The 20,431-nt window shown below is 37.3% G+C and overlaps 1 protein-coding gene across 5 annotated transcripts in view; it reads left to right on the forward strand.

The window, feature by feature from the left end:
* Window positions 1–20,431, forward strand: part of LOC134795287 (tyrosine-protein phosphatase Lar) — a 646,064-nt gene that overhangs the window by 481,330 nt on the left and 144,303 nt on the right. For 4 of the 5 annotated variants that reach the window (XM_063767084.1, XM_063767085.1, XM_063767087.1 and 1 more), the window contains exon 6: window positions 14,863–15,066. The exons of the other annotated variant lie outside the window; for it this stretch is intronic. In XM_063767084.1, coding sequence (XP_063623154.1) covers window positions 14,863–15,066 — 204 coding nt within the window. The remainder of the gene's footprint in view (window positions 1–14,862; window positions 15,067–20,431) is intronic. 5 annotated transcript variants of the gene reach the window in all.

Consider the following 20,431-nt stretch of genomic DNA (forward strand, 5'->3'; position numbering starts at 1 on the left):
CAAAAGGCATAAGGTCCACCGATGTACAGTTAACAGTGTGGGCGATGGTATTCTGGAGTATATTTTTTTGACAGCCTGGAACATTACGACTAAAAATTCACGAAATCGTGTTTAATTTTCACCCTGCAAACCATAGCAGTATAAAATAGCTAGTGATACAGCCGAGGGATGTGACGAGTAAAATTTTTAAACAGAAGTATATAGGATAGTTGTAAAAGGTAAAAAAAGACCCGCACGACGTCCATATCTTCCGTTGCAAGTTTCGCGCGGCGCGCCACATCTTTAGTCTCCTTCTAATTTCCTGGCTTTACGAGTTTAGGTAACTATAATAACCGCGTACAAGCCAACTCTTTACCTTGATCAAACTCGCAAACTACGGTTTTCGTAATATTATAATTTTACTCCAGGAACGTGCCTACCTAACATGAAAATTTAAGTAACAAATCATAAGTTATAGGCTGCCTATAAGAAAGTTTTCATATACTCAGTAATTCTCATCCCGCCGCATTTTCGTATTTGTTTTATAAAGAACAGCGTCGAAAGCGGTTAGTTCACTTGGTGAAATAGTCATATGTGTGCTTGACATATACTCGTAGTCCGACAAGGAATTGTAGAAAATTATTGAGGGCGCCACTTCCTACGTAACTGCCACATTTTTGACGTAAAATGCTAAAACATGGCAACAATTTAGTATGGATTTTTTTTAGGTCCATTTTATTTAATGTTTATTATTTTATGTCGCACTATACTTATGTTTTGTGTACAATTACATATGTGGTTATGTATTTTAAGTTGAGATCACTAAATTTCTGCTTGTGTCGATACTGACGCACTTGCTAAATTTGTTGCCTAATATTTACGCTCTTTTTAAATACCGCTTCTGTGGGTTTTATTACGCCAAGTGGTAATTGCAGCATATGAAGCTATTCCATTGGTTGCTATGCCGTTAAAAAATTCACCTATTAGAGGGCCAAGAAGATAGATTCTAGAGGGAGAAGCCTAGAGAAGTTGACAGAAAAAGCCATTCGAAACTTAAATAATGTATGGGAAATAGTCAGGTGATTTTTTGTAGCATCTCATCCCGATACATTTCTACTTTTCGTCGGCGTTTGTCGAACTTTACAAATAAATGTATAAACTAAGTATATATTTGTGTCTTAAGACCGTATCGTTGAAATGATCTACAGATATTCTCGAATAAATTATGGATAAAACTTGTCGGAATTAAGGTAAACCTCGGGCTTTGATGTGAATTCTAATAAATTCTCTGAATTTCACGAAAATGTTTGTAATACTCAGAAATTACAATTAGGTTACTGTTTGGTCTGGATATCTCTCTATAAATACATTATCTCACAGATATGACAGACATGTTGGAGCGTTCGTCCGCTGTTCATTTTTATCTTCAGTTTTTAGGATACCTATTGCTATGGAATCCATAGATTTCATGTAAAAATAACCGATTATCAAAGGAATAGGCGGATTTGAATTGAATACATTTGCTAGTACGATAGCGCAAATATTAACCGCATGAACAACCAATATAACCATAAGTACATTAACGAAAAAACCTTTGTTCATTGTCGATAAAGACGATGTCTAATCGCATTAGATTGTTTTGTCGTTATGTCAGTTTAACGACAAGTGACAATAAGTTGTCTTTTGTTTGTTAATTAATAACGACACAAATGTCGCGAAAAAGACATCAAGTAAATTCAAAAGAAAGTTCATTCTCGGATGATTTGTATTCCTGTCTTTTACAAACTTTTCTGAGATTTAATTAAATTACAAAGAAATCTGTCGTTTCTTCGTTTGCCCGTTTATGAAATGATGTTTTGTATAGTTGTAAGATGTTTATAAGTATATTAAGTTTGTAAGTATAGTTGTATTATAACTGCTCTCATTTTACATCATGACTTTCTTCTAAAATCTTTAGTTTTGTGATAATGATTACCATTCCTTTCCGGCAGAAATTAAGTGTAGAAAAAAGTTTACTTATTAGATTTTGATGCACATAAATATAATGCAGGAGTACAATAAAGTCCAGTTAGTAGTAGACGAAAGGAGAAGTATTCCCACTTCTCCTTTCGTCTACTACTAGTACTAGAGTATAATTTTTTTGTGTTATTGGCCGAATAACATTTAGTTGTAGTTATTTTTCCTTAGGAATTGATACAATTTGGTAAGTTTGAAGAACACCTCTGTAGCCACCGTGCACGTCAGGATCTCGACGACTCAAATAAAAAGCTTCGATTTGAAGTAAATTATTATAATTTTCAAAAGGTACTGGTTTACAAGGGTTCCTTGACTAACGGTTAGATGTAGAAGTGGTGTGGTTATTGTATGGAGGCTGATGAAAGAGTGATTTGCATAATTTGAATTGTAAAAAAAGTGGTCAAACTTGGGTGCCTCTAATTGGCCGCGATACATAGTATGTGGACCGCTCCTATTGGTGCTTTAGAAAAAGCTTCCAAATACGGCTAGTAGCCCGACGGCTGCGTTTAGCTACTGCATTAGGATTTTATACAAATAAAGGGTTGCGTTCGCAACACCTCGCTCTGGGCGGAATAAATACGAAATCTATTTTGCTGTTTTAGGCTTTGTGAAAATGTAACTTGCAACTTCATAAAATGCTCCCCAGAGTACAAGCTACTCGCGCTGATGGAGATTCATCGTGTATAAAAGCGTGCATACGAGTATATAGCTTTTATGTTTGTAAGTGTAGCAAAAGTGGCTGGGTTTAGATCCTAGGGCTAAAAGCATACGTTACTAAATTATACGGCCGTGTTTTACTTTCTAGTAACATTCCATTAGGACTTTATCGAGCAAGTGAGTGTTTATGTAATTTTTACCCGACTACGGGAAGGATTATGATTTTAGCACTCTTTGTACGAATGTGTGTATATAAGTGGATATGTTTTTGTTTTTTGTTGCAATCCTGCAATCACGAAAATAATTGGCTGTTTCATACATTTTGGCTGGTCAGATGCTGATGTTTTCTAGGGGAGAGCCAATTTTTATTCTCGGCTTTGGTCCCATAGTAAAAGTTGTTAAGTATGATCTATAATAATATTCACATCGCCAAATGTTGCTGGTAGGTAATTAAAAAAACATCCTATATTTGCGATGTCACTATCTCCCATTACAACAAGTGGAATGTCGTTTCTTTCCACAAACGCATCAAACTTTAGCGTTACCGTTAAACAATATTTGCTGCACTCAAAACTTCACATAGCTCAAGTGCACTTAGAAGCCATATTAAAAAGGTTTATGGCTGCACCTGCCAACCTAACGAGATAGTGATGAGCGTAGGTACTTACAATGTAGGTTTTATTGTGGGAAATATAGAGTGCAGGTTTCACAGATCACTTGTATAGTAACTGCGGTTTCGCAAAATATTAAATGATGATAGCCTATAGATTATAGGTTCTTGCGGGCTTGGTTTCCGCAACTCGACGTCATTTTATTGCGCCTATATTGCCTGGTGGGTTGGCGGCACTATTCTTGCCAACCCAACTCTACCAAGAAGCCTAGCAGAACCTTGACGTTGCCGACGACTTCTGGGAGAGGTGAGCCGAGGTGTTGTGCCCGGTATTCTGCCACACCTGGTCATTCGAGAATGACGTGGGCGGCTGTCTCCTCTGCGTCTATGCATGCTCTGTAGAGGGGGCTATCTGTAACACGTAGGGTTAATAGGTGCTTGTTTAATGAGGCGTGGCCACTGGCCAGTTATGGCCCCAGCTATAAGCCGGAGCTGTGGTCTCTTCAGCTGTCGCAGCCGCATGATGATAGCCTAATTTTTATATGGTTAATTCTAATTCCATATTTTTAGATAACATATCAAAATCAAATCAAATATCATTTATTTTTAGGCAACTGAGGTCCATAGATATATACCTTAGAAAATAACACAATATACAATAAAAATCTTATAATCTAAATAATCATGTCAGCGACACAGTTTTCTGTTGCAGTGTAGGACTCGATAGTTTCCCACGGAACCTTTTGGAATTCAGTTTATAGGCCATTTTTTGCACAAATAAGCGTCGTTTTTTTTTATTCATACAATTATAATATTTTTATTCGAACGTATTATCGACATTTTAGCCTACAAGTAGTAAAAAGTGAAATCGAACAAAATTTGTTTACTTATATTGATTTAAACTAACACGATTTTCACTCATAATTTATAAAACTGAATTTGATAAGTCAAGCCAAATAATAAATGTATACTGTGTAGGTACGCGATTAAGCCCCGATTTTAAAAATATATGCTTACCCAGGGCCACAATATAAGCAAAGTTTATGGTGCTGAGTCTAATGAGGGTTAGTCGATGGCAAAGTTATTATGACGGTGCGATTAAGTGCTGAAAGCTTCTTATAGCTCCCGAGAACTCTTCCACAGAAGATGGGTTGATGGAACTTAAGGTCCATAACGTCTGGCAATAAATGTCAATGAAATTACGCGGGGGCTAACGCAAAATTGTAGTTTTTATATCGATTTTTTTCCTATTTTAATCAACGACAAATGCCATAAAAAAATCTACACGGAAAATACACTATATTTGTATAGGCAAACGCTAACCAAAACCCTAAAAAGTTAAAGTTAGCTCGAGAGAAAAAAATCGCGAAACATGTCCGATGAAATAGGTATAAATATGTGCGAGGTCTATAGGGTCAGTCCGGGAGACTTGAAGTTAGGTTTTGTGTGTATGTAGATATTTTATGAGCACTTCAATATCACATAACCTAAGGAGACCTACGTTCATGACACAAGCATGCCAAAAAAGGCCCTTTTCTGCTCTAGCGTGTTTTAACAGTATACCCCGAGGTTTTGGGTGCGGGAATGTTTTAAGCTAGCCAAAACATGCATACAAACTGTAGATACAGAAAACATTTTAACATTTTAGCTTACATATTCTTCAAGTTTGGTAACTGATATACAATAAACAAAGTTATAAATTTGATGTATGAAATCTTTCCCGCACCCAAAACCCCGGGGTTATGTTTATAAGCAAAGCAACCCGCTACCAGTTAGCAACTCTCAGCTACCTTAAAATGTCTTAGCTAATATTGAAGATTTTTCCGTTAATAAAACAAAGGCGGAACATTCGCCTGTAATATTAGGCTCCCCCCCTTCCCCCCTCCGCCCCGCGCAAACAAGACGCCCCCGCGAATTCTAATATATATATACACAGATCTCATAACTATTAGATGGAGCATGTGGGCCATTATATTTAAAGTTGTATTGTATACTACACTTTTTTATATGGAACATTTTATGTTATATCTGCTCATTATTATAAGCTCTTCTAATCGTAATAGGTGAAAAAAGTGTACCAAGGTTTTTATTTCCATTCCGTTGCCATTTTTCATAGACTTTGTATGACGGTAAAGGAATGGAAGGAACGAAATATATATGGTTGGCTCCTATTAGGATCGAAAAAGCTCGTGATTCTGAGTAGAAAGAAGATAGAAATTCCCAAAAGAATTTTACAAGTAAAAGAGCGTCTGTTTGTGCTGACTATAAGTCTCCTTTAACCTCCTATTATTTATTTATTTGTTAATAGTATGTTGTGTCCCACTGCTGGGCAAAGGGCTCCTTCTCTTTCTTCCACGCGTCTCGTTCTATGGCAATTTTAGGCAATCTTTCCTTTTAGGCTAACCTCCTAACTTTAAAAGAAGACAGATACTTAGTCAAAGATTAATTGGGGCCTATGCGTAGGACGCTTGTCATCATGGGGCCAACGCTTCATGCGTAGTCTATTTGGAGGCAGTCCACGATCCGAATATCTGATTCCTAAAAAAGCGGCTGTCGATCGTCTCAGGAAATTGAGTAGAATAAGCGCATCGTTTCTGCTTAATGGCCTTGAAGAATAGTTACTTATACGTTGATTTATAAGGCAATCCCTCATGTATGAAATATTTTTTATGCCGTCGACCTATTTAGGGGAAGTGGAACAGTGTTATAGGAGCAGTCACGTGACGGTTTAAGGAAGGATAAGGAAGGATGTAAAAAATATGATGGGAGGATGTAAAATTTGGCAGTTTGATGTGACGAGTATGGTGATTTGATTTTCTTGTTTGCTCTGCGATGTTTTTTTTTTACATAGTTACTTTGTACATGGTATACTCTCTTCCGAGATTCGCGAACCACGTGACTGGCACAAGCCTACGTCATCATGCGACAGCGCTATATTAGTTATTTACGATACAAGTGCGGGAAAGAGGAAATTCGAAACGAGTGGCGATAAATTAAAACACAACCGAAGGGTGTGTTTTAAATCGACACGACTTGCGAATTACCTATTCGCACGTGTATCGTACAACGTTTTACAGTACATATGGCCCTTTAAACTTTTGACATACGCACGAAAAGTGCTATTTTACGCACTAGTGCGGGAAAATAGGACCATATGTACTGTAAAATAATTTGCAATAGCACTATATAAAGTGGCAATGTTATTGTGACGTAGGCTTGTGTCACTCTGGGAAGAGAAGACCATGTTTTATTAGACTAACAGGCCTATTCGGATTTCGAGATAATCACAAGATCTTGAGACGATTTAGAGATCAACTAGATCTACATTAGATATCGACTAGATGTGACTTGGATATCTAAGTCATAACTTGTCGAAATCGTTCAAGAGGACCTCCAGAATCGCGGAAACGTCAAATATGACATGTGATTTTTCGCCCTCGAGCCGTTTCCGAGATCCCCGATATACATATAAATAAATATATATACAAAAATTGCTCAGTTAAAGGACTTGGGAAACATTGAGACACTTTTCTTCTAATAGGTTCAATAGATTTTGTGATTCTGAGTAGAAATAACATGATATTACCCAGATATAAAAAAGTTAGTATACAGTTTAACCAAGGGGTTTAAAAAAATGGCCACCAACGACGAGAAAAATGCTCCATGGTAATACGTACATCTGTAAACAATACAGCACGCGTTTCATATTAATGTCTACTATTAACCCGGAGCGGGCGATAACTCCCGCAAGAGCGATAGAAAAGCGATTTGTTTACGTGTGTTGGGTGTGCCGTGAAATATCGCGGAGGTGTGCGCGAGCGTTTATGGCACGCCAATCTGCTATGATTGGTTGATAGGCATGTAAAACGCGGTCAGTTATGACGATTTTCGACTTAATTTTATTGATTAACTGATTTACGTATCGAATTTAAAGTTTTTGATACTGTAAAAAACGTTAATTTTATAAAAAAATGCGTTAACATAGCACTTTTATGGAATCCGTTGGATGAGGACAGCTTAAGCTAAGTTGTACAGATTTTTGGAAGATATGTTTGCCCATCAGACGCGTCTTTTCACTTGTTTATGTGATAATCTAAGTGCTTATAAATTCTTCTTCCTAGTCGAATCCTCATGTCTGAGGGTCGTGACCACCATAAGTCGCTCTGTGCTGTAGTGCTCTCCAACCTGGCCGATTCATTGCCTTCCTTAAGGAACCCTGGAACCCCTCGCGTGTAACCTCATGAATGGCGATGAACCAGAGTGTGGGTATCCCTCCCTGTTTTCGATGACCTTCAACAGGCCCAACTAGCAGAGCTTATAAATTAACAACTGCCAAATTAACAATTATTGTCCTTTTAATATCTTTCATAAACGAAGCTACCCAATTAAAAACGGAATATTTTCTGTGAACCCACTTTCCGGGCATTACAGAAAAATGTACGTTTGTTGCTTTTCGATTTCCCGCTCTTCTTTTTTTTTCACACCAAAGCTCCTTTGAGGGAAATCCGCTTTGTTTAGCGGCCATTGTTATAATGCCACCAAGTTAACTGCTGCCGTCCGCGAAATTAAGAAGCGTCTCAAAAGTCATAAGATTAGAGACGAAAGTAGTTCGCGGCTGTAAGTTCCGACCGCAAATTGAAATTGGTAACACTGCTTACTTTATTTTTAACCTTTTTGTCTAGTCTCGAATGGCATTCATTTAGTGTTAGTCGACGGCATGTTATGATCTTTATCGCTCTTATGTGGAGGGGGTTAAGATTGATTTTGGTTTAATTTGTTTTGGAAACCCTTTAATGAGCTTATGGCTGGCGCCTAATGGAATGTAAGGTGCTTATGGTTTTCATAATTTGACGCTGAATTTTAACGTGTCAGTGCCTGTTGTTAACTTTGTCTATTGGAATAAAATATCATTAGTTTACTTAAGTTACGGTTGAATGTTGTTAAAACGTTTTCCTGTCATCCGTATCTGGCTCTTGAGTTTTATAGTTAAATTAAATTTATTCTTTATTGTGTGAAATAGTTCTAGATTGTAGCTACAGTATTATGGTGGCGAGTTACACTAGTGGTCCACCGGGTCATTTTTGGAGAAATTTCCTGGATGGAAATGTTAGAATTTTGGGTTGGGACTTTGTCACGATTTTCGTTTTTTCATATGATGACCCTATGCAAATCCCAATCGGACCCATACGGACTATTGATTTCGTAAGGTTTAATGGACCTCTTTAACCGCGGATCTTTTAGCCCCACTCTACTTATTCGAAGAGCTCACACTTGTTTTAATAATCATACTGGTATTTCAGTATAAATTCTTTATATCGAAAGGCGTAAGCTTCAAATATATTCCGTCTGTACGTTTTTATCAAAAGGGGGAAGCGTAAAAAGCTGTCGTTTTATATGAGAATTTCCGAATGCCTGTAATTTTATTATTGCTTGCCAATATGTGGGTATTTGTTTATTTTATTAAGAAAAACCTTTACAATATGGTAATTTAATACGTTCTCGATACGGAACGTTTTATAAATATTATGGATCGTAAGTTCCGCGAATTATACCTGAGTAGTTTCCAATCGACTGCCCGATTCGAACTTTAAGATACGTCAATTAATAGATCTAGAAACGATATGGACTAGATGTGTCAGTGTCATAAGTGACGTTTTTGTTTGAAGAAACGTCACATTTGACACTGACATATCTATTCCATATCGTTTCTAGATCTATTAATTGGCGTATCTTAAAGTTCGAATCGGGCCTACAGATAGAAATAAAAAATCTTATTTATAAACTACCGCAAAGATTAAATGTAACGTTCAGATATCTACAACATTTTTAAAGATTAATATTTATTATTAAATATACCAGGTATATAGGTCCTATCTTTATTATTAGGGACCCTATTTTGTAGGAAAGTGCTACCTTAACACATTCACTGCCAGCGACCCGCTAGGCGGGCTCTCTGCTCGTAGGCACTTTTCGCTACAAACGGGAAAAACAGTGTAATCGGTAACGCTCCTAGCGCGTAGCTCTCGCTGGCAGTGAATGTGTTAAAATAAGACTTCACATAGTAATACCTACATCTGCTACTTACTCACGTAAGTATAGTTTATTCTAGGCCCAGGTACAGTCGCAGATACATCGGAGCGACCAAGGTGTTTACAAATAGCTGAACAAAAATCTCTATTATCAAGACGTTTAAGTGCTTCTTTAAACTTTTTGAGCACCGCTGCCGCTCTGATTTAATTATCTATTGTCGACAGTACAAAACACAATCTTCGCCGTTATACGCGCCACCAGCATGTGCATCCGAGGCACACGCCACCGCTTTAAGTCCACTGCCAGGCTCCAATTTCACCACGGTGACAGGTGCGACAATTGTAAAACATCACTGTTGCTGACGTCACAGGCATCCATGGACTACGGTTACCGCTTACCATCGGGCGGGCCGTATTCCTGTTTGCCACCATCATTGTTTTATTAAAAAAAACTTTATTATATCGGAAAAAAACAGATATTTCTCTTGCTAAGTTTATGACAATTGTCACAAGAAACACTACAATTGTCACGAAATTCCGACATATAACTCATTACCTGTCAAGAATTACCTACAATTCTTCTAAATCTTGACAATTGTCAGAAACTACGCAAAAGAAATATCTGTTTTTTTCCGATATAATAAAGTTTTTTAAAATGATACAATGATGGTGGCAAACAGGAATACGGCCCGCCCGATGGTAAGTGGTAACCGTAGCCCATGGATGCCTGTGACGTCAGCAACAGTGATTTTACAATTGTCGCACCTGTCACCGTGGTGAAATTGGGGCCAGGTGGCTTGGGTTCGACGACGGTGCCGCCCTTCCACACATCGATTGAAACCCCTTTGCTACCCTACATTTTTCAATGTATATATTTGCCTATGTATTAGTATACTTATATTAAAATTGATCCCCTCAAACACGATCTTCCATTATTGTATGCTATTGGTATCAATTCACAAACAATCAAAATAGCTTATATTTACATTTCCTTACATTCGTATACGATATTCTTTCACAAAACCATATACACGACCACAATAGGTTATATGAGTGATGATAGTATGCACGTCAAAGAAGTAGATATAAATCTTTCTATAATCGATATGCCCGATGTTTATTTATGGCATAGACACTCCAGATATCGAGTTTTTTTTTCTCAATAACAATAGATGATTTATGGTTTCTGTAGAACGAAGTAACAGCCACGAGTTTTGTATACACCGTGCACTGAAAGAAGCGTTCTTATTTTGTTACTACTTACATAAAAATCGGGACGAACTGTGTGTTACACCAACCAACAGGTCGGTTTGTAACAACAAAATCGGTTTTAGGATATTGATCGAAATTTATTTCTTTATTACTTCAGCTGAGTTATTTTTTTCATTTATTTCCAAATGAGTTCGGCTAATAATTTTTTTCATTGTGAGTGCCGATAACCTGACAGATATGAGACGGTATGAATTGTTAAGCATGACACACCAGCCTTCTTCCCAATTTGCATTGTTAATTAAATTCGATTGGTTATGCATTTATTGAGATGATAATTTAATGTCTTTCATAATCTATTTGCATGAAAGCTTCGGGTCACACTATCTACAACAGCGAAAGAACGTATATTAAAATGGGTCACTCACGTATTTTAAGTCGAAAATTGTTCGACATGTGTCGCTCCCGAGTAGCTGCATACTCACGATGAATATTTGACTTAAACTACGTGAGTGACCTTTTTTAATACATTTAATATGACAAATATATTTTTTAAACCAATTATGCAACGGAATTTCCTGTTAAAGTATGTCCGCATATTCGGGCCCACTCTGTGTAAACGAGTAAAGAGCACCGGTTTCGATGTATCGAGTTTCACAGCTTTTGTACCGCTTTCGTCGGGCCGAGCAAAAAGTTGAAAGCTATGGTGCCTGACTAATTGTTGCATACGGGAGTTTTGTTGTCTAACCCTTTTAATAAATGAACGGGGACACAGTGTAACAGCTATTTGCAGTAGGTAGGCTATTGTTTTTAAAATTCTACACTACACTTTTGTTTTAAATTTGGGAATTTTTATGTGGTTTCTACTCAGAATCAAGAGCTCTTTCGATCGTTATAGGAGAAAAAATGTCTCAAAATTTCCATAAGTATGTATTTCGTTCCTTGTCACCATAGCTGCCTTAAAATAGTCTTGAATGGGCCAATTTTAATAGCGGGGAAAATTCCTAACACTTTACACTCACGGTTCTGCAGCACCTCTAGCACATCTTGCATCCGCGACTTAGACCGCGACTCGAGTCGACATTCCCGCGGCTGTCAAATCTGTCGATTTCCGTAGCACAACTTGTACCCGCGACTGCAACAGCCGCGTAGAGAACTCAAAGTCGCGGCGCGACTCATCAGTGTTCCCCGATAGAATCAAAGTCTAAACATAAATGCTATTTACATGTGACAACACTGAATCGGAAACAGGGTTGCGCTATTTCATTCGTTCTTTGGTGGTAAAAAATCTAGTTTATTGTCGATGGTTAAGTTTTTCCTGTCAAAGTCAAGGAACTTTCAAATTTTGTCAACATTTAATTACGAGAAAAAATATGAAAAAAATGTAAGTAATAGAGCCTTATATACTAAATTTTGATAATATTCCTTAAAATATATATTGTTTTTTAATTTCTGTTTAATAAACCTTTTAAATAAAATATTTTTGTAAATAACTATAATTAATGGAATTGCTATTATTGGTTTTAGTTCTCATATTCCTGTTGTAAATTGTGTTTTTTTTTTTTCAGAATAAGTCCAGCATTATCCTAGACACGATTGATATCCCAGCACCCAAAGGAAAATATTGTTAACAGGAACGTGCCAACGGGCCCCGAAGTGGAGAGTCAGGAAAAGAAACACACTAGGCAAGCTTTTAGGTTTCAAACGCGGAGCTGTCCCCGTTTCTAAAGTCACTAAGATGTGAGAAGCGCTTTAGCTTTAAGAACACCACCAAGGAAGTGAACTATTATAATAACCATAATGATTATGGCGTACCTATCTATAGTTCGTTTTTTTAGCATTAGAAATAGGTAAACAATCTTGATGTGTCTTTTAATTGAAAAACACATTTTAAAAATAAGTTACGGCAAATATGTAACAATTATGAATCTAATACGATCATTTATATTTTTCTGCTTTCATAAGCAAATATTGTGCCAATAATGGATGGCATTTGTGTGTATGTGTACTGTGTAACTGTTTATGATTTGACAAATTGATATGAAAAGCTTATTTCATAATCCTCGATGAAGTCACGACCATATTTAATTTTTTTGTTTACAAACCAATTTTCTTTCCAGAGTGATATTTAATTGTCCTACGCCGCATGTCGAAGAAAAAGGAAGATAGAAAATACTTTTCAAGGGTAATAAAGAAGATTCTTACAATTTCTCTATTGTGGTTCTATTAGATGTTAATAATATATTAGGTTTAATAATAAGAAGTCGAATATTGCAAGAATATATAAGGCAAAGCAATATATTATTAATTTAAATATTGTTTTTTTTTCACTCCTGTATTTTTTACCTGAAATGAAACAAAAATAAAGTAGGTAGGTACCTACAACTCCTAGAAGCCATGATTAGCTCCCCAAGGCCCACTTCATACTTAATGCTGACAGCAACGTATCATAGCATGATCGTATCAGACCCTGTCAAACATGAAGTGAAACATCTAGAACGCGGGTATGATCTAGAGGAGTTTCAATATGGTAGAGTAGACCATATGATAACCGTACCTATGCTACGCAGACTATGACATGAGCGTAACGACTCCTTCAAAATATTGTTGGTCGGGTCGGTCCAGTCACGTCACGGTATGGTGTTGGCAGGGGACGGAATGGTTTAGTGGGTGATGGCTGATAATATTTCATACAAAGCATGATTTTGAGCCGGACATGATCCTGTTACAGCCACGTATTACATCATTCTGTTACAGTACGATGCAGCGGGCACAGGCCACATGTAGGTATGTTTTGTTGAAGTCGAGGAAGGTTCCAAACGGTACCTAAATAGTAAGAGATTGTTGAAATTAGACATCTAACCGTGATCCTAAATACTACTACTAAGGCTTACTTAATAATAATAAGTTAACTACTTATACTAAATTACTTAATAAGTTGGATAGTTTTGAACATTTGTACCTACCCACCTCATCGGCTTCGTTTATGTACAAGCAAGCGGGCTCCGTTGTTAGTTGTTAGGTTGATGAAAGTTTTGTGTAAGGAAGTCTTAGGATTATACTTTTACAAACTTACGAACCTGAATTGAAATTTAAAAAATCCTACATATGTACCTATTTACTTAATTTAGTACCTACAAGCTAGCTGTTTGAAATTAAAGTTGTAAACATGATGGGTGTGTTGTGGTACTTGTGGGTATCACCGTGCATAATCGATATAAGAGTGCGTAAAGCGCATTTAGTGATTGTTCCATACTTCCTTATCCCTTAGGGCAATAAGTAATTATACAAATTATATTATTACATAATATATGAAACTTGTTTTTAAGTTATAATTATCATGAGTTCAGTTAAAAAAGTACAAGCAAACCACCCGCGAGAGCGAGTCGCGTTATAAAGTCGCGTAGACTTCGACTCGCGGATTGACATAAAGCCGAGAGAATATTTTGTCTCAAAATAGGCAGTTGTGCTACGGATTTTAGTTCAAAGTCGCGATCGTTGTCATTTTCTGACAGTGACACCTGATCGCGAGTTTGTCGCGGCTCTCGCGCGTGAGTTGTGCTGCCAACACGCGACAAGCCGCCAAGTCGCGCCTATCTGTCTCTTCTCGCGCCTGTCGCGGCCAGTTGTGCTAGAGGTGCTGGAGGCATGTAAGAGCAAGAGACAACTATTTGCTTATTTGCTACTACTGAAAAAGCTTTTATGTTAGGTGTTGCCGTTTCGCTCTAGCATGTAGGTTACTTTTGCAGGATTGTAAGACCCTTGATAAAACCACTCCTATGATCATGCATAATTATTCAAGCTGTAATAATTATTGCAATATAATCTTGAATAATTATAACTTATGTGGCGCATCACTAAGTGCATGCGCACATCACTAGCCGCAAACCCGTCCAGGCGACAGCGGGGTGAAGAAGACGCGCGGAGGGAACCGCCGCTAGTGATGTGCGCATGCACTTAGTGATGCGCCACACTTATAACCTTTTTTAAAGTTTGCTACTGACTATAATATGTTTACTGTTTACTGTGCTGTACCCGGGCCTCATATTAAACTATTACATAGAGCCGCTAACTTTACTGATTGAAAATTAAGAGACTATAATAGTTTGTTCAAAAATAATCCTCTATGAATACCTAATGATATGGAATGAGAGCAAAATACTTTAAGTTTATATTGTAAATCCAAAGACAATATTTACACCAAGATGTTTATAATTGACTTTGGATAAGTATATAATAAGGATATAAATAAAGTAGTGTAAGTTAAATATAAGTTAAAAATCAAACCACGGCCAAGACCAAAACCTAAAAACCAAAAATACGACGACCGCTCGCGTTCAAACGATAACTATTTCCAAACAGACGAAACGGAAGAACTCGAAGAAACCGAACCTCCGGAAGTGTACCTACAGAATCTACCGAATCTACCGAATCTCCCGAATCTACCGAACCTACCGAATCTACCGAGCCTGTCGACCCAGCTGCCTACAGAAGAGAGGCCTATAATAATACCTCCTCTGCCGCCCGTCAACGATTCTGGCAACATTTATATCCGATATTTGACCCGTAAGTTGACTAACAAGAGTTTTGTCTGTTTCAGAAGCTGGCCTGCAAATGTGTATTTTTTTTCTTTGACCCAATTTTCTGAACACAACTGTTACTTGATTGTTCTTTATGATATTTTCTCTGGTTTCCGTCCTTGGTTAACGGATGTATGTTTTACATAGTACCTATATTAAGTACTATTGAACAAGTTTTGCAAACTAAACGTTGGTTTAAAACTTTATTTGGCCTAAATGTTAGTCTTCGTTCGTTACTACAATGTAGAATGCCGTTTCCAGCCATTGATTGAGCACTTAAGCACTAATTAAACTTACTAGAAGCCATTAACCTTTTTGTTAACACATTATTCGCTTATATATCTCTATAATTGCAAAACATAATTAAAATTCATGTTACAACTTGCGTGAGTGAGAGAAGACGGAATGAAACAGGTAAGTTTCTTTTAAGGATACGTAATTTGCAACTGATAAATTGCCGTTCAAGCCAAAAGGGACGTTAAAAGGTCCATCCACACCGCATTTTAACTTTTGTGTATTAACTTTGGAGCAACATTGTACAGCAGTTAAGTAACTAGGTAAGCTACCTAATGTTACCGTATTGCACATTATTGCTCCACAAAAGTGAACTGTGGTGTGTATGCACCTAAACAGGAGCCACTTTATGCCTTCACATTGACGAAGCCATGTATATTTTAGAATTGGTTCAACTCAACTCTTTTTCTTCTGATAGTTTAAGGGTCTTATTCAAATCTAAAGCAGTAAAAGTAGATTAAATTCATAATTCCAGTAAATGGAATGCCATATTGGAATATGCTAATGTGTTAATACCAACTGGTCGCGTCCGTAACGATTAAATGAGCGTTTAAATACCTCGGAATATAAATTTTCACTTATATGCGATGTAAAACCGATTTTGGGCGGACACGTCCAGATTATTGTCATAAATCGGCTTCTCTAGGGTTGTTTATTTTTTGGTTACTATTTTTTGGAATTATCAACCATTTTTAATAACTGCATGGTCCTTTCCTAAAAGTTTTAGAAAGACTTGTGTATAAGAAAAGAAAGGCAGCCATTAGAGAAAAATGACGGCGAATTGTGAACCAGTTAAAATATCACCATGACCTCTTTGTCAAAAATAAAATGAAAAAAAAGTGCCGTAAAACCGTGTTCTTGATAAGAGAAACGTAAGCCATCCTGATAACAACCCAGACTGATAAGATGATTGGGAAAATTTGCTGATCATTCATTGGAAAGACTAGAACAGACCTCTGGGCTAGAATAAGTAGCATAGTTGAAAGGAGGCCCATGCATAAGTGGGCGATCACAAATTGACGATGACATTGATATTGATAAACAAAGTGATCACAAATTTTCATCAGCTGAACCTAACTCTTACGAGTATGTAAACAATGTTTTACTATCAGCGATGTCTGGGGTATCGCTTTCAAGCGACCATAGGAATATAAACCAAAGTCACTTTTTGTGTTATAACTTTCTAAGGCGTTACAAACTAATTCTATCAAAACATCCCTAGCTCATGCGACTAGCTTTCCGTTCACAATTTACCTGCAAATGTGATATCGCACAAATAATCAGGTTTCGAGCCAGCCCTCGATACTGCAACAATGCCTGTTTTGCGCGATCGCTGTAAAGTGGGGGCCTTAATGAAATGCCGCCACACTAAAGTAGGCTTGCTTCTGCATTGGTTGCGTGAGTTAATAGTTCTAGCATTACCAGCGTAACATGACCTTGAGAACTGTGATAAATATTTAACAATGGGAGGTCTCTTTTATAGTGGTTTTGAGATTTGGCATAAATGGTTTTAGCGATATTAATGACACCCTTCAATTGAATGCTATTTACCCCAATAACCATTCTGATATAATTACCATGCAAAGGATGCAGTAATCAGTCCGTTATTGATTCGTATTCATTATGCGACAATGTGCACATTGTTGCGGTAACGTTCTGAAATGCAGTTAGTCCGGTGGCCGGCTGCATGAAACAAACCTCATCAAAAAATAGAATATACCTACCCTGTAGAGGTACCTGACATTTAGTAGCTTCCAACGCACTTGGTCGGCCTAGGCTTAACCTGGCAGATTTTGTACAAATGGCAAAAATGTTGGACAAAAATTCATCAAAAAAAACCTCATCGAAAAATAGAATGAAACTTGTATGGTAGTATACCTGACCTTGAGGACAGTAAAAAAAAAGTGGTCGGCCTCACCTTAGCCTGGCAGTTTTTGCAGTCCGACCAGATTTATTGGGTCACGTGAGAGCTACAATTTACCTCATCGAAAAATAGAATGAAACAAACGGATTATAATAGCTAAAATAAGCCTGTTGACGTATGTCTTGGTCGGCCTCACCTTAACCTGGCAGTTTTTGCAGTCCGACCAAATTTATAAAAAAATCATCAAAAATTTTTTATCGAAAAATCGTATGAAACTGGTATGGTACGATGGCTGCCTTTGAGGACGGTAAAAAAAAAGTGGTCGGCCAAATCCTGTGTTGGCAGGTTCCTGTGTCCGACCAATTTTGTGGTACCACGTGAGCTGCAATTTTACCTCATCGAAAAATAGAATGAAACAAACGGATTATAATAGCTAAAATAAGCCTGTTGGCGTATGTCTTGGTCGGCCTCACCTTAACCTGGCAGTTTTTGCAGTCCGACCAAATTTATAAAAAAAACATCAAATTTTTTTTATCGAAAAATCGTATGAAACTTGTATGGTACGATAGCTGCCTTTGAGGCCAGTAAAAAAAATGTGGTTGGCCAAATCCTGTGTTGGCAGGTTCCTGTGTCCGACCAATTTTGTGGTACCACGTGAGGGCTACAATTTACCTCATCGAAAAATAGAATGAAACAAACGGATTATAATAGCTAAAATAAGCCTGTTGACGTATGTCTTGGTCGGCCTCACCTTAACCTGGCAGTTTTTGCAGTCCGACCAAATTTATACAAAAATCATCAAAAATTTTTTATCGCAAAATCGTATGAAACTTGTATGGTACAATAGCTGCCTTTGAGGACAGTAAAAAAAAAGTGGTCGGCCAAATCCTGTGTTGGCAGGTTCCTGTGTCCGACCAATTTTGTGGTACCACGTGAGAGCTACAATTTACCTCATCGAAAAATAGAATGAAACAAACGGATTATAATAGCTAAAATAAGCCTGTTGACGTATGTCTTGGTCGGCCTCACCTTAGCCAGGCAGTTTTTGCAGTCCGACCACATTTGTAAAGAATAATAATTTCTATATTGAAAATATGGTTTCTTCGCAGCTTGAACTTAACTTAATAATGCTAACTGAAAAAAGTCATAAGTAAATGAGTCCATGGAGGTCTTAGAGGGCTTTAAAAAAAAAGAAAACATTCAGTTCAAATTTTATTCATAAATCTATCTAATATCTAAATAACGTTTTCTAACTACTGACGTGGTTTCAGAGTAACACTTACGTTGAGATGATGTCTCACAGATGTCAAAAATAAAAAGGTTTTCATCGATTTTTGACAAGTTTTGAATCGTATATCCTACTTTTCCACTACAGATAGAATTAGGAGGCATAACTGACATTTTATCACGCCAGGTGGCGCCTCCATAGTGGAGTTGCTGTCACTGTCAAATCACATACATTGTTTCCAATAAATTGTAAACATTCTCCTTTTTTAACCGACTTCCAAATCCCAAAGGAGGAGGTTATCAATTCGGTTGTATGTTTTTTTTTCTCCACAATACTGCAATAGTGTGCGACAAATTGTGGAAATATACCTATAGGATCTCCCTTTTTTCCCAAGGACCCGATATGCATAAATCGGTGAGAAAAAGCTTTGAGTACCAAAAACTAAGGCAAATGACAAAGACCGTTTGTGTAGGCTGCATTTTAAGGAAGATAAATATTTTGGAAAGAGTAAATACACAGGTAAGCTAAGTTTTAACGAAGTAGTACATAATTTAGGGCATAATGGCTTGGCCACACATGCTGTATTCCATACGCATCATGACTTTGTGTACCTATCTGATGGGCGGGCGTATATGAAATGCCTTCTTGTACATGCAGGTGATCCAGGTATACACCAAAGCTTAGTTTTCAATCGAACACTTGTAATATAAGAGGAAAAACTGCACGTGAGCCTTCCAAAATTTTAATAAACGGTAAAATACACAAGATAACCTCACATATATTAAGTGATTATCTTTGCATCAAATCAGCCTTTTTTCCATCAACTGTAGCATTTCTCCTTCGAAGCTCGGTTTGTAGAAAAGAAATTCCCACCTTTTACCAGTGGTAACTACTGGGAATAAAAATTCCCAGTAGGTACCACCAAACCGAGTTGCTGGTAACTACTAGGAATTTTTTTTCCCAGTAGTTACCAGTGGTAAAAGGTGGGAAAATAATTCCCAGTAGTTACCACTGATAAGAACTTGGTGGTAACTAGTGGGAATAACCCTTTTATTGTTAATAATGACTGTTAATCATAATCATCTTCGGAGTCGAAGTCTGACGAACTTTCCCCAGACTCCGACTTATCTATTGTTATTTCTTGGACTCGCAAAGGCGTTATGTGTCCTTCAAACCATTTGATCTTATACATTTCATCTCTTAATGTCCAGCCACAATGTGTTGCATCAAATTTGCCACATTGAATTTATGAAAGCCGTCCGTAACAAGCCATACGTCAACAGGTTTATTTTAGCTATTATAATCCGTTTTTTTTTCATCCTATTTTCGATGAGGTAAATTGTAGCTCTCACGTGGTACCACAAATTTGGTCGGACTGCAAAAACTGCCAGGCTACGGTGAGGCCGACCAAGCCATACGTCAACAGGTTTATTTTAGGTATTATAATCCGTTTGTTACATTTTATTTTTCGATGAGGTAAATTGTAGCTCTCACGTGGTACCACAAAATTGGTCGGACACAGGAACCTGCCAACACAGGATTTGGCCGACCACTTTTTTTTTACTGTCCTCAAAGGCAGCTATCGTACCATACAAGTTTCATACGACTTTTTGATAAAAAAAAATGTTGATGATTTTTTTATAAATTTGGTCGGACTGCAAAAACTGCCAGGTTAAGGTGAGGCCGACCAAGACATACGTCAACAGGCTTATTTTAGCTATTATAATCCGTTTGTTTCATTCTATTTTTCGATGAGGTAAATTGTAGCTCTCACGTGGTACCACAAAATTGGACGGACACAGGAACCTGCCAACACAGGATTTGGCCGACCACTTTTTTTTACTGTCCTCAAAGGCAGCTATCGTACCATACAAGTTTCATACGATTTTTCTATAAAAAAATTTTGATGATTTTTTTATAAATTTGGTCGGACTGCAAAAACTGCCAGGTTAAGGTGAGGCCGAC

Source organism: Cydia splendana, chromosome 12 (genome assembly GCF_910591565.1).
Source record: "Cydia splendana chromosome 12, ilCydSple1.2, whole genome shotgun sequence".
In the NCBI taxonomy this organism is placed as follows: domain Eukaryota; kingdom Metazoa; phylum Arthropoda; class Insecta; order Lepidoptera; family Tortricidae; genus Cydia; species Cydia splendana.